The 16,012-nt window shown below is 34.1% G+C and overlaps 1 protein-coding gene across 5 annotated transcripts in view; it reads right to left on the bottom strand.

Moving 5' to 3' along the window:
• OSBPL8 (oxysterol binding protein like 8) overlaps positions 1–16,012 on the bottom strand; it is a 193,730-nt gene that overhangs the window by 21,386 nt on the left and 156,332 nt on the right. For all 5 annotated transcript variants that reach the window (XM_079937597.1, XM_079937598.1, XM_079937599.1 and 2 more), the window contains 5 exons: positions 8,098–8,196; positions 5,206–5,303; positions 3,331–3,420; positions 1,924–2,060; positions 90–275 (listed from right to left, as the gene is read on the bottom strand). In XM_079937597.1, coding sequence (XP_079793723.1) covers positions 90–275; positions 1,924–2,060; positions 3,331–3,420; positions 5,206–5,303; positions 8,098–8,196 — 610 coding nt within the window. The remainder of the gene's footprint in view (positions 1–89; positions 276–1,923; positions 2,061–3,330; positions 3,421–5,205; positions 5,304–8,097; positions 8,197–16,012) is intronic.

Raw genomic sequence — 16,012 nt, 5'->3', positions numbered from 1 at the left:
GTAGGATGTTATTAAAAAAAAAAACAAAACTAGAAATGAAGGCAAAAAACTATGAGATACTGTTTGTAATGTAATTTTTAATTACTTACTCTGCAAACCTGTAATGCCATTCTCCTGTGAGTGAGTCAAGGTCAAATAACTTGCAAGTCCACTCTTGATTTTTTGTTTTCCGATCTCTGGCAGCTTGTCTTTGAGCTTCTTCTAAAACACACTTTTCTTGAGTAGCTTCTGTTTGGTCTTTGGCATTTATGGCTCGAGTTACCCGCTGCCAGAGTCTAATACATGTGCAAAAATAATATTGAAAAGAACAACAGAAAATCAAATCTGCATGGAATAGGCTTGACTCCCCTTGAGAGAAAATGATGCCCATGTGGGTTTTTGGCTTTGAGAAAGCTTATGCTCGGATGCTTAGAAACAAGTCAAGATATAAAAAGTGATGCCTTGAATAGAGTGAGACAGTGGAGACCAATTTTTTTTCTTGGCCAGAGAAATTTATTACATGGGTTCTTAAACATATGGAAGTGAATGGTGCTGATCCACATGGTAGAAATGTAATGAAGGCTCAAGAATCTACATTTTAAACAAGCTCCCTAGATGATTCTTGTACATACTGTTTAGGATCCACTGGCCTCAAAGATCCAGAAGTATACTGCCATGTTTCTCAACCTTGGGTGGAGGATTTGTCAGGGAATTAAAAAGAATCAGAATCTCCGGGAGTGGGCCCAAGTATTGCTTTTTTTTTTTTTTTAATGTTTCCCAGGTGGTTTTAATGTGCAGCCAGTGTTGAGAACCATTGATTTAGCAGAAAAAAATACTGAGGCAAAAATCTTTTCCCCTACTAAAGTTTAGTGTTTTACTAGATACTTAAAAATATATCTGTATTCTACCCATCTGGGAAGATAGCATGTCGGGCTCAAAGAATAAAGGCTAGGGAATCAGATAGACTTGGGTTTTATCCTAGATCTGCCACTTCTTGGCTGGTGAACTTAAAGTTACTTATCTTGTCTAAGACTCATTTTCCTCATCTTTAAAATACATTAAATTATACCCACATCTCAAAAATTGTCGTATGCCTTCGCAAAGTTTCACTCTGGATGGAGAGCATCACGTGGTTATAGCTGAAACAGAATTTTCAGAACTGGTGCATACGTAACCTTCCATCTTTGAAAACCTCAATTTTGAGCATAGAAGGAAAGTGCACGTAGACTTGAATCCTCAGGAGAAGAGAATGATATGCCTGTGCAAACATGTAGTGAGAACTAAACTGCATAATGTGTATAAAGTACCTAGTAGAGTGTCTTTTACACAGCTACCCCCTTCTCCTACCACAAGGAAAGAAATAGAAGAATACGATTGGGCAGTATGTATACAATATTTTTGGTGTAAAAGTATAGGAGATCCAGGAAGAATTTCATGATTTAAGAACATAAATTATGGCCTTAATTAGTCCCCAAATAATATAAGTCCTCTAGAAGCCTGCACATCCAGTGGTGTGATTTTTGTATTTTAGAAAATAAAACAGAAGTAGATTTTGTACCACTTCGCCTAAAGTTCTACATGCCTAACCCAGATTAGAAAACAGCTGCCAGATAAAAACCAAGAATCATTAGTCCCATCATTTTATGCAAACAAAAAAGTTTTTGTTCTTCTTCTTCTCTCTCTCTCTTTTTTTTTTAAATAAGCCCTGGAGCAGATAAGAAGAGAAAGGAAAAAATAGGAAGTTTAGTTTAGAGCTGCAGAAGAGCAGCATGATTTGTGTTATAATTATTTGACATTCACATACACCAAAACAAAATCTTGTCAAATCCCACAAATGTTGAACTATTTTGCTGAATTAAAAACAGAAAAGTGACCATACTGTTGAGGGATTACAAAAAATACTCTTTGATTTTCATGAAGTGAGCTGAAAAGTGGTATACTTACTTCTCTGATTCAAAATCTCCTTGCTCTTCAAATTTTACAGTGTGCCTTATTAATCTCCACTGCTTAATGTCTGGTGTTGGATTCCAGAAAACCTCTGAATTATCAGTCTTTTTGTCAGTAATAAAAACTTCACTATCCTATATTTAAAGAAATTAAAAATTAATGTAGAGAATTATCTTTATTTAAAAGGGAATTCTGTAGTTTAGTAATATAATAATAATTTCTTCCTGACAATCCCACAGTGACATTTTTAAAACAAATATAACTAGCACTTTTCTAAAAGCCCCAAATCTCTTGTCATTCTTATAAAAACATTAAGATTAAATACCTAATACTTTTCATTTAAAAACTTGGTTGAATGCAGAGGAAGTTTGTGAGATTTCAGAAGTTTCACTTAATAAACAAATTTTAGACAATTACATGCAAAAAGCCTCAACAACTGTCTCTAAATTGTCAAAGTAGAGCATAGTGTTGCTATAGCTACAATGAGATGCTGTAGACCATCTACGTATTCAATATATGTAGAAAAACTTAAGAGCCTTTCTTAGCATTAAAAATCTTAGCACAATCTTATAAATTTCATTTGTTAAAAAAGTTTTATCTTTTTTTCCAAATGATATTCAGATAGAAGTAAATTTTAAAAATAACAGAGCATTGTAGCCTCTTAGTTGAGTCTCTAGGTCCATCTTCATTTTCTCATCATATTTCTCATCATTTTCTGAGTATAATGCAGAAAAAAGCATATACCGGTGTTTACAGTGAGAGTGCATTTGGCAGTAGCATGATATGATCCTTTTTATTAATATAATAAGCTCCTCTTAACAAAATTATGTAAATATGAATTTAGGTCAGCAGAGAAGTAAATAAAAGCCATTGCTCTCAAAAAACACTGTATCTTTTCCATGGTCCTCAAAAGAAAATATAACCCTAATTGGAAATGCCTCTCCTGGTGAGAGGCAGTATACAGTTGTGTGTAAAAGCACGGCATTGGAGCCAGAGTGCTTGGGGGGAGATCTTACTTCACTACTTCGAACAAATTATTTAAACTCTCTGTGCCTCAGTGTCCTCCTCTGTAAAATGGGGACAATAATAATACTCATCTCATAGGGTATTATACTAAATATTAAATGAGTTAATATGAGCAACATTTTAAAACAATGCAGTACATAGTATGTGATATGTAAGTGTTAGCTACTTTTACTGATTTAAAGTTTTGGAAAGACCAAATATTACATTAAACTAAATACTGTTGATACAAAGCAATACCAAAATATTTGTTAAATTGAAACTGATGTTGAATAGTGATGCTTTTAGAAATGGGATAAGTGAACTTATAAAATTTGATTTTTAATTTTTTTCCCACAGAATAGAATTCTTTTTGTAAAGCTACAGTATAAAAATACTTACCCAATGTCCTTCCAAAGTAGCTAGGACTTCTTTTCCCAATTTTAGTTTCCCTGATATTTGATTAACACAGTCACTACTACCTAGAAATGGCTTTTAAAAGAAAAAATGTTGAAGAAACATTTTACTTTTAACTTATATTTACATACAATGTAGACCAAAAAAACCCCAAAAAGTAACTGTATAGTTACAGTGCTGTTAAAGGCACAAATGGTGAAATGCTGACTCAAATTTTAGTCAGAAATGTTCAATAAAAAGAAATTTAAATTTGTTGCTGTGGAAAAAATAGATAAAAACAGACTATGTGAAGCCCAAACAAACATATTACGAAAGATCACACTGAAATAACTGGTGTCCTGTGCTCTCTCTCTTGATTCAAGACTGCACTCTATCAAGTTGCACTATTTTAAGCAGTAACAACTCAGTAAACATAAGGGACTTAACTCATCTATTGAATAGCAACTCCTCCTTTAAAAACAAAACAATAAAACAATATCCAATCAAAAAAAAACTTCTGAAAATTAAATTAGAAGAAATATATTTTGAGTTACTTTATCGCCTTACTGATGTTTCTCCTCACTGACAAAATTTTGATGCTCCAATCTAATCTTTAAAGGTGTCATAAATTACTTAAGACCTCTTCACTCATGATTTTCAAATATCATTATCACCATACAAGCAAAAAATCTGCTAAGAAGAAAAAAAAAATCAAAGGGCATTGAATCAAATAATACTTAAAGAGATCCTTTTTATTAGAGCAAAGTTGCTGATTACCTGGATATCAACATAGGAGCAATTTAGTCATAAGTATTAAATAATTCATAGAAATATTTTTATCTAAACGTAATGTACTATCCCACATCAACAATGACACTGTGAAAAGGTCTTAAATTTCCCTTTTACGCTGAGGCAGACAGAATTTTCCAAAGATGGCCTCAATTATAGCTACTCTTCCTCCTTCAGCCCACATGTTCTTCCTCAATAAGATCCTGTCACCCTCTCACTGAGAAGTGGGGTCTGCATCCCTCCCCTTTGAATTTAGGTGGGTTTGTAATTCTTCAACTAGTAGAGAATGGTGGAAATGATGTAATTTGATTTCTGAGTCTAGGTCATGGACAGCAATGCAGCTTCTGCCTTCCTCACAGGACACTTGTCCTTGGAACCCTGAGCTGCCAAGTAAGAAGTCTGACTACCTTAAAGTTCCCATGATGTGAGGAAGACAAACCACATGAAAAAGTCATGTTTACAGGTGCTCAGATCTGCAGTCCTAGTCTTTCAGTCATCCCAACATGTGATGACTTACATGTCATCTGACATGTAAGTGATGAGCCTTCAGATGTTACCAGGCCCCAACTGTTGAGTCTCTCATAGCCTGAAAGTCTTCCTAACTGTTGCCTCAGCCATTATGTAGCAGAGATAAGCCATCCCCAATATGCCCTGTCCAAATTCCTGGCCCACAGGACTCCTAAGGAACAGAACATAGCTGTTTCTAAGCTCGTGAGTTTTAAGAGTAAAGTGTTAGGTGGAAATAGTAAATAATAAAACTGTTAGTGTACACAGCATAGCTCAAGCTGATACATGCTTTTCTTGGGAGGGTACATACTTTTTGGTATTCTATAAAGCAATGTTTCAATTTACTAAGAAATTTCCATTCATCCTCTTCTTAAATCTCTTATTATAGTGCCAACAGTTTTATTAATTAAAATTAAAAACAACAAATCATGGCTTTCTGTTGATTTGGATCTTCCAAGGCTGCCCTTTCATGAATTCTATGCTCTTATATTTAGTTTTTAATTAGAAACTAAATCTTGCTTTGTTCAATATACATCGTATAGCTCTTCTTTAATTAGATGATACCTCCTATCATTCTCTACTAACCTTTAGTTTGAATTCAAGTATTGCACTGTATCCAGTTTTTTGACATGTAATATTGACTGTTCCACCAAGCTCCAGTGTCATTGTGCCATAAAGAATTCCTAAAGAAAAAAAACAATTTTGACAAAAGGTTAAAGAGAAAGAGAGAGAGACTGGCTAATAACAAGTAGAACTTTATAATCTAATCTTCTAAGAGAAATAATTCAAGAGGATTCTGTCCTACTCAATTACAATCTATAATATGCACATAAAGTTGGTTCTGTAGGATTTGAATAGATAACAGTTGATCCACATTATTTCCAGAGTCTATATTTACAAATTTATATTCTCACTAAAATATATTAGTAATCCCAAAATAAATACCCACAGCATTTTTGCAGTCATTCATGGACGTGTGCAGAGTGGTGAAATATTTGTTGTCCAATGTGCACACTGAAGCTGAAGTCAAACAAGGTGAGACTCTTGACTTCTGGCTTCATTACTCATGTAGTAAACAAGTGTCTTTTCTGCAGTATATTTAGTGCCACATTTTTGTGTTTTTTGTTGGTGATTTTACTATTTACAATGGCCCCCAAATAAGTGCTATCTGGTTTTCCTAAGCACAGAAGGTTGTGATGTACTTTATGGAGAAAATATGTATGTTAAAGCTTGGTTCAGGCATGAGTTATAGTGCTGTTGGCTGTTAGTTCAATGCTAATGAATCAAAAGTATATATGTAATATGGTGTCTTTAAAAAGAAACAAAGTTATGCTTTGATTGGTTGATGAAAATGCTGTGACAAGAGGCTCACAGGAACCTAACCATGTGTTTCCTCTAGGAGCAACAGTTTAGTATTCATTAATTCAGTGTCTGTGGTGACTTTATAGGACATAAGTACTACAAATAACAAGAATCAACTGTATAAGTAAGATAAATTTAAAAATCTCTGTATTTTGGTTCTTGACTAAAAACAGTTGGAGAAATTCTGAGTTTGACGAGTTAAACAGGCTGTGTGTGTGTGTGTGTATCTGTTCTTGGACTAAACTTTTTTTTTTCCCCAATGTTCATCATTCCCATAGTTTGTATATTTTTACTATGCATACATAGAAACCACATAAGCTCATTTTGCACACAATCATACTATACACATCTTTCTCCGATTTGATTTTTAAACTCAACATTTTAGATAGGATTTAAAACTTTTTCAAATTTTTTAATATAATTTTTAAAGGTTACTCTCCATTTACAGTTATTACAAAATCTTGGCTATATTCCCCGTGTTGTACAGTACATCATTGAGCCTTGAGCCTATCTTACCAATAGTTTGTACCTCCTAGTCCTCCACACCTATAATGCACCCCCCTCCCCAATGGCAACCACTAGTGTGTTCTCTGTATCTGTGAATCTGCTTCTTTTTTTGTTATATTCACTAGTTCATTGTATTTTTTAGATTCCATGTATTGAATATAAGTGATATCATACAGTATTTGTCTTTTTCTGACTTATTTCACTTAGCATAATGCCCTCCAAGTTGGACTCAACTCTTAAGGCAGCCTTTAATATGCAAATGCACAATGTTAATTTTCAAGAGAGGAACAGACTATGCAATGCTTCTCATATTTATTTGGCTATGGAATTCTTATTTTATACAACAATTTGAGACTAGTGATTTGGAGAACACATCTTAGAAAATACACGAAGGTAGAAAATAATCATTTCCTCATTCACAAGGGGTTATGATCTCTCCTTTTTTCCATGCAATAAAAACACTGCTATGAAAAAAAAAATTTTCCCTGTTGCTATTTAGGTATGACATTAGGTATCTCTCTACATGAAATATCATTTTATTTATTCTAAATTATTTAAAATTTAAAAGTATATTTCTCATCAATTCATTTCATGATTTCAGATATTTCACTTCATGTCTATTTCAAGAACCATACATGAAACTCAAAGAATTACCTAGCCTGAGGTCACAAGTTGGCAGTCCTGCACAGTGGATGGGAGTCAACAAGCCTAGAGTTTAGTCTCAGCATTCTTACTAACTAGCTGGTCTGGCTTTAGATAAGATTCTTAACCCTCCTGGTTTTTTCATCTGTGAAATGAGGTCATATTAAATAATTTCTATGTTTTCATGAATCAGTTCCTAAAATAGAGGATAATTACCCTAAAAAGTTATTTTTAAGAAATGGGTTGGAAAGAAGGGTAAAGATAATGACCAAGCTGAGTGTTTAAGATGATGCCATATAGCATAGCAGTGCAGATTGCAGAGCTGTGTGATCTCAGGCAAATTAACCTCTTTCTGCCTTATCCTCCTCGTTCATAAAACAGGGATAATATTACCTACTTCATAGGGCTGCTGGAATGATTAAATGAGTTTATAAATGTAAAGTGCACAGAATAGTTGGGTGCCTGGCCTGTTTTAAATGATAGTTATTATTTAATACTTTTATCTGTATACTAAATAATGGGGAAAAAGCATAATACATTAATTTTTAACAAACTGCCAAACAAGGATGAGAAAAAATTTTAAAGAACTTGTTACAATGAAAAGCAGTGCATTAAAATTTTAAAAAGGGGTGGTGGTGCAAGAAGATAAAAATCACTTTTGAGGATTCGGAAATAGCGGTCAGTTTCATCAAATTTTACAACTCGTAGACAAGGCAAATGAAATTCCATTATTATAAATCAGCCTCTTCCAAATAAAGTATGTGTCACAAAAAATCTACTGTGGTGAATTAATTCATCATAGAAATATTCAGCAGATGATAACAGTGATCTCAAGTATCTGTAAACCAAGGACACTTTCAAACAAAAGGCTGACTCCATCAACCTCAAAACATAAATTACAGTCAAATACACTTACTTAAAAAGAAGGTTTAAAAAAAACCTAACTCAAGTATAGAAAATATTTACCTTTACAATGAGCATATGGCATTGTCATTGCATAATCTTCACCTCTATTCAAGAAAGTTAACCGTGCTTCTCCTTCTAATAGTGCAGATAATGAGTTTCCTGAAATAAATATTGTTTTTTAAGTTTCACAAAAATAATTCAGCCAATTCAAAACAAACAAAACATATTTAGGACACCTACCAGATACCTACAGTGGAATGTCTTAAAAATGTCTCAGTCTCAATGTGTCCAAACATATATTTGTTGTCTTATACCCAAAACATATTCGATCCATGTTCCTATTCTTACAAAACGAGTACTTTTAAAAGGTACTCGTTATATGTTTGTTGTGTTATTTTACATGAGGCTCTTAAAAAAAATCTTAAACATGTAGAACATGCCGTAAAACACTATTTCACTGTATAGCTTAATATGCCCTTTTTTGAATAAAAACATTATTTCTTATCTGTAAGACACATTACTTCGTTAAGTCCCAAGCTTTAAGTACGTATAATTGATATAATAATACTATGGCTAATTTAGAAAAAATTTAAAATATGCATAACCCACCAAAATGCAATTGATGATAAAATTTCATGGTATTTTCTTCTAGCTTTTCATATATATATATATATATATATATATAAATATATATATTTCCCCCATTGAGAGCTTTATTGAAGTATAATTTACATATAGTAAGTGACCCATTTTAATGGTGCATTTTGATAGTCTTAGCAATTGTATCCAGTCACGTAACCTCCACCAGCACAATCTCTGCTCCTTGGCAGTCAATCTTTTCCTCCAGCCCAAGGAAACCACTGGTCTGGTTTCTATCACTATAGTTTGGCCTATTTTAGAATTTTGTATAGATGGCATCATAGAATATGTAGTTTATTGTGTCTGATTTCTTTCACTTAGCAAAATATTTTTCAGACTCATCCATGTTATTGTATCATCATTTCATGCCACTTTAACAATACTGAAAAATCTAAGGTATGAACATAGTATATCTCTCCATTTACTTATCTTCTTTAATTTTCCTCAGCAATGCTTTGTAGTTTTCAGTGTACAGGTCTTATATATCTTTCATTAAATTTACTCTTAAATATTTTACTTTTAAGATACTATTGTAATCAGAGTTGTTTTTTAAATTCCATTCTGCAAGTGTACATTTCTAGTATATAGAAATACAATTGATTTTTGTATTTTGATCATGTATCCTACAACCTTACGAAATTCACTCATTAGTTCTAGTAGTATGGTGGTATATTTTAGAGGATTTTCTATATAGATCAGGTATGTATGTGGTTTAACTTCTTCCTTTCTAATCTGTATGCTTGTTCTTTAACTTGTCTACTGCACTGGCTAGGACTTCTAACAGAATTTCATACAGAAGTGGTGAGAGTGAATATGCTTGCCTTGTACCTGACCTTAAGTAAAAATTGTTCTATTTTCAACATAAGAGTATTAAGTTGGCTATTTATTTTTCATAGATACCTTTAATCTAGTCCTAGTTTGTTGAGAGCTTTTATCATGAATGGATATTGAATTTTGTCAAATGCTTTTTCTGAATCTATTAAAATGATATGATTTTCCTTTATTCTATTAATATGAATTACACTGATTGTTTTTCAGGTGATATGCCAACCTTGTATTTGTGAGATAAACCCCACTTGATCATGATATATTATCTTTTAAATATATTGATCATGACATATATCATTTTTAGATATCCAATTATGTGTGTGTATTACCGTTTATATATATATTGATTTGTTACTAATTTGTTAAGGATTTTTGCAGGTATATTCAAGAAAGATGTTGATCTACAGTTTTCTGATAATGTCTGGTTTGGGGATAATGTCTGGCCTCATAAAATAGCTGAAAAGTGTTTCCTCCTCTTCTATCTTCTGTAAGAAGCTGTACAGAATTGGCATTATTTCTTCCTTAAATATTTACAAGAACTCAAAACATCTGGGCCTGGACCATAACTTTTTTATAATTCTTTTTTAAATTAATTATTTTTGGCTGCATTAGGTCTTCTTTGTTGTGTGTGGGCTTTCTCTAGTTGCAGTGAGCGGGGGCTACCCTTTGTTGCAGTGCGCTGGCTTCTCACTGCGGTGGCTTCTCTTGTTGCAGAGCACGGGCTCTAGGCGCGCGGGCTTCAGTAGTTGTGGCTCGCGGGCTCTAGAGCACAGGCTCAGTAGTTGTGGTGCACGGGCTTAGTTGCTCCACGGCATGTGGGATCTTCCCAGACCAGGGCCCGAACCCGTGTCCCCTGCATTTGCAGGTGGATTCTTAACCACTGTGTCACCAGGGAAGCCCTGGACTATATCTTTGAAGGAAGATTTAAAATTACTAATTCAATTTCTTCCACTGATTTAAGGCTATTATAATTTTACATTTCTTCTTGGGTCGGTTTTGGTAATTTGTGTTTTTTAAGGGATTTGCCTGTTTCATCCAAGCTGTCAAATTTATTGTCATAAAATTACCCATAATATTTCCTTATCATCTTTTCAGTGTCTGTAGGATCCGTAGTGATTCTGCTCATTTTATTCCTGATTTGTATTCTTTATTTTGATCAGTCTAAAAGCAACTCTTGGGTTCCCTGATTTTCTCAATTGTCTGTCCACTTTCTACACTGATGTCTGCTCATTATTATTTCCTTTCTTCTACCTACCTGAAATTTGATTAGCTTTTTCTAACTTCATAGGGTAAAAAGTTAGATCACTGATTTGGTTCTTTCTTTTTTTCTAATTTAAAGTTATAAATCTCTCTCTAAGCACCCCTTTTGCTGTATCCTACAAATTTTCATATGCTGTATTTTCATATCATCTAGTCTTAAATATTTTCTAATTTCTCTTGTGATTTCTTCTTTGGCCCATGAATTATTTAGAAGTGTGTTATTTAATTTCTAAATATTTGGAGTTTACCTCGATATCTTGTTATTTATTTCTAATTCTATTTCATAAAGGTTGCAGAACATATTCTGTATGATTTCCATCTTTTGAAGTTTATGGAGAGTTGTTTTATGGTCAAACATGTGATCTATACCAGTGAAAAACCATATGTGTACTTGAACACAATGTGTATTCTGTAACTGTTGCCTGTAATGTTCTAGAAATATCAATTAAGGTAAGGTGTTGATAGTGTTTTTCAGGTCTATATGTCTTTGCTTATATTTCATCTAGTTGTCTTATCATCTGCTGAGGAGACAGTGTTAATCTAAATATGATTTTGGAATTGCCTATTTCTCCCCCTAATTCTATTTTTGTTTCATGTATTTTGAGGTTCTATGATTTGATATACATTTGTGATTATTATGCTTTCCTGATGTACTAAAACTTTTATCATTATGAACTACTCCTTTTTTATCTCTTTAAAACTTTTTGTCTTAAAAGTTTATTAATATAGCCACTCAATCATACTTGAACTTAATGTTCACATAGTTTAGCTTTTAATTTTTTCTATCCATATACTTTCAACCTATTTGTGTCTTTACACTTAAAGTGGATCTATCCTTGCTGTTTTAGTCAATCTGACAATCTGTCTTTAAATTGGATTATTTTGACCATTAACACTGATATAATTACGATGGGTTTTTTATCTGCCATGTTACTGTGTATTTTCTATTGTTCCTCTCTGATTTTTATTCCTTGATCAAGCTTTCCTGCTACTTTAAAAAATAATTTGAATTTTTTTTTAGAATTTCATTTCAATAATCTTATTGGCTTTTTACTTATGCTTGTCATTATTGTGTGGATGTGTGTATGCTCATGTGCACACGCACATGCTCTAAAATAGCGTTTCTCAACAGTGGCGCTACTGCTATTTTGGGCTGGATAATTCTTTGTTGTGGTGGGTTGTCCTGTGCATTGTAGGATATTTAGCAGCATCCCTGGCCTCAAACTACTGGATATACCAACTGGAAAACCAAAATATCTCTGGCCATTGCCAAATGTCTCCTGGGCCCCAAAGTTGAGGACCAGTGCTTTAGGGATTACAAATATTTATCTTTAAAATTTCACACGCCACTTACAATTAAATTAACCACTTTTATAAAATGTAGAAACTTTGCAATCTGTATGTCCACTCTCCTTTAAGCCTTTATGCTATAGTTATATCTGCATATGCTATAAAATTCACAAGGCAATGTTAACATTCTTTGTTTTGAACAGTAATATGTATTATAAACAAATTGAGAAGAAAAAGTAAGAAAAAATGTCTTTTGGATTTACTAGATACTTATTTCTTACACTCTTCTGTCCATTCTGAGGATCTGGGTTTTTATCTAGTATCATTTACCTTTAGCTTGAAGAACTTTATTTAGCTTTTCTTGTAGTATGACTCTTCTGGCAACAAATTCTTTTAGTTTTATTTTATCTGAAAATGACTTTATTCTTGAAGAATATTTTCTTTCAACACTATAGAGATGTTCCATTTCCCTGAGTTCTTCACAGATTCTAATAAGAAGTTGGCCATTACAGAATCATTATTTCCCTGAATGTATTATACTGCTTTTCTCTTTTTGTTTTCAAGATTTGTCTTTGATCTTTGGCTTCAAATAGTTTGAGTACATTGTGTCTTGGCTTAGCCATCTTTTTTGTTTTTTTTCCCTAACCACTAGACTGTCAGGAAATTCCCTGTATTGCCTTCTCTAGGACATTGATGGATTCCCACTCCACCAGTTTTCTAGAACTCGAAGTTAAAGAAGTGGGAGTTGGGAACTTCTCTGGTGGTCCAGTGGTTAAGACTGCACTTCCACTACAGGGGGCATGAGCTCGATCCCTGGTTGGGGAACCAAGATCCCGCATGCATTGGTTTAGCCATCTTAATGTTTATTCTGCTTGGTATGCTTTGAGCATCTTGAATGTGTAAATTTATACCTTTCGTTATATTTGGAAAACTTTTGCATCAACTCATTTTTTTTAACATCGTTATTGGAGTATAATTGCTTTACAATGGTGTGTTAGTGCCTGCTTTATAACAAAGTGAATCAGCTATACGTATACATATATCCCCATATCTCCTCCCTGTTGCATCTCCTTCCCACCCTCCCTATCCCACCCCTCTAGGTGGTCAAAAAGTATCGAGCTGATCTCCCTGTGCTATGCGGCTGCTTCCCACTAGCTATCTATTTTACGTTTGGTAGTGTATATATGTCCATGCCACTCTCTCACTTCGTCCCAGCTTACCCTTCCCCCTCCCTGTGTCCTCAAGTCCATTCTCTACATCTGTGTCTTTATTCCTGTTCTGCCCCTAGTTTCTTCAGAACCAATTTTTTTTTTTTTTTAGATTCTATATATATGTGTTAGCATGTGGTATTTGTTTTTCTCTTTCTGACTTACTTCACTCTGTATGACATACTCTAGGTCCATCCACCTCATTACAAATAACTCAGTTTCGTTTCTTTTTATGGTTGAGTAATATTCCATTGTATATATGTGCCACATCTTCTATACCCATTCATCTGTCGATGGACACTTAGGTTGCTTCCATGTACTGGCTATTGTGAATAGAGCTGCAATGAACATTGTGGTACATGACTCTTTTTGAATTACGGTTTTCTCAGGGTATATGCCCAATAGTGGGATTGCTGGGTTGTACGGTAGTTCTATTTTTAGTTTTTTAAGGAACCACCATACTGTTCTCCATAGTGGTTGTATCAATTTACATTCCCACCAACAGTGCAAGAGGGTTCCCTTTCTTCACACCCTCTCTAGCATTTATTGTTTGTAGATTTTTTGATGAAGGCCATTCTGACTGGTGTGAGGTGATACCTCATTGTAGTTTTGATATGCATTTCTTTAATGATTAGTGATGTTGAGCATCATCAATTCATTATTTTCCTGTTCCATTTTCTCTCCCCTTCTGGGACTCCAGTAACACGTATGTTAGACCACATGATATTATATAACAGATATCTGAGGCTCTGTTCATTTTTTAATATAATTTTTCTCTGTGTTTTCCACATTGGATTTCTATTTATCTATTTACAAGCTCACTTATTTTCTTCTCTATTATCTCCACTCTGCTGTAAAGTTCACTCTATGAATTTTTAATTTAAAATACTGAATTTTTCAGTTCTAGAATTTCTATTTAATTTTTGAAATATATCTATTTCTACTTTTCTTCTAAGCTGTACAATTTTTTCATTCACTGTGACCGTATTTTCTTTTACTTATTTAAGGGCACTTATTTTAGCCACTTAAAAATCCTTGTGTGCTACTTCCAACAGTATATCCTGGGGTTTGTCTCAGTTGATTTTCTTTTCCTTTGAGAATATGTTCCATTTTCCTGGGTCTTTAAGTTAGGTAATTTTGTATTCGATTCTGGACATTATAAATGTTGAGTTGTAGAGACTCTGAATTCTATTATTTTTCTCCAATGAAAGTTGTTCTTTTGTCTTAGCATGCAATTATTCGATTGGACTCAAATTACGAACTTTGGTTTTTTTTTTTGGGTGGCAGTTTTGTTCTGGATTTAGCCAGAGAGGTAGGCAGAGAGAATTCAGGATCCCCTCTCTGGCTCTTTTACTTTTCAGGTTCCTGTTCTCTGTCCAGTGGCCACAGTTTCTCCAAATTTAGTGTTTGGTTCCCCAGGTCAGAAAGGCTGCAATGTTTCCACCAGTTTACCCTGCTAACTGTACCTGACCTGAGGCTGAAAGTCACGGAAATGAGGGTTCATTCTGTATAATTTCTGTTGTATGACTGTGGACTTTCCACTAAATTGGCCTGCAATTGCTCTCTTGAATGTTTTCACGTATTAATAGCTGCTTTCGGTATTAGGGCCAGATGTCCAGAGGAGAAGGACTGGTCTAGTAGGACCTTATTCAGACACTGTTGTTCACATACATTCGTAACACATTTCTCTCTTAAAATCATTTCTCTCTTATTATATAGTATTCATAACCATACTATATCTTAAAATAACTGAATGTTCTCTTATTTTAAAGGAAATACTTGCTCTTTGTGGGAAAGTTGAAAAATCCAACGATAATTACCCATAATTCCATCATTCAGGTTAATCATGAAATCTTGATATAATTCCTTGCATCTTTTTTTCCTATATATGAATGTATACATGTTTTAAAGCAGAGTTGACTCAGAGCATATATGTACTCTGCTTTTCACTTAACATTATATCATAAGCCATTTCAGATTTTACTGCACATTAGAATTACCTGAGGAGATTGTAAAAATGTATATTCTTGGGCTTCCCTGGTGGCACAGTGGTTAAGAATCTGCCTGCCAATACAGGGGACAGGGGTTCGAGCCCTGGTCTGGGAAGATCCCACATACCGCAGAGCAACTAAGCCCATGCACCACAACTACTGAGCCTGCGCTCTGGAGCCCACGAGCCATAACTACTGAGCCCGTGTGCTGCAACTGCTGAAGCCCGTGTGCCCAGAGTCCGTGCTATGCAACAAGAGAGGCCACCACAGTGAGAAGCCCACGCGTCACAACAAAGAGTAGCCCCCGCTCGCCAAACTAGAGAAAAGCCCCGCGCACAGCAACAAAGACCCAACGCAACCAAAAATAAAATAATATAAATAAATTTATATTAAAAAAGAATATACTTGAGCCCAGTGATTTTGATTTGGTAAGTCAAGATTGGGATTCAGGACTCCAAAATTTTAACTGATACTCTGATTATGAAATTGATGGTTTATGCATACCGTTTGAAAAACAAGAGCAGTTCTCCCAAATGATGATAAATTATTCAACCCATAGCAAAGTGACTAAGTACCTATATTTTATCTGCTCTGCAGAATATCAGAAAGCCATTTAAAAATGAATGGTTCTTAGGGCAAAGACTAGTGGTACAAGAAAAAACAGATCCATAGATCCAAGAAGATAGCCCTTGAAATAGAAAATAATGGCATTAAAAACCAGTGATAAATAAACCAAATACTGAGAAAATTTATTGGCTT

This window comes from Stenella coeruleoalba (assembly GCF_951394435.1).
Source record: "Stenella coeruleoalba genome assembly, chromosome: 11".
In the NCBI taxonomy this organism is placed as follows: domain Eukaryota; kingdom Metazoa; phylum Chordata; class Mammalia; order Artiodactyla; family Delphinidae; genus Stenella; species Stenella coeruleoalba.
The sequence above is the reverse complement of the archived record's forward strand: the minus strand, read 5'-3'. Positions and strand labels throughout refer to the sequence as shown.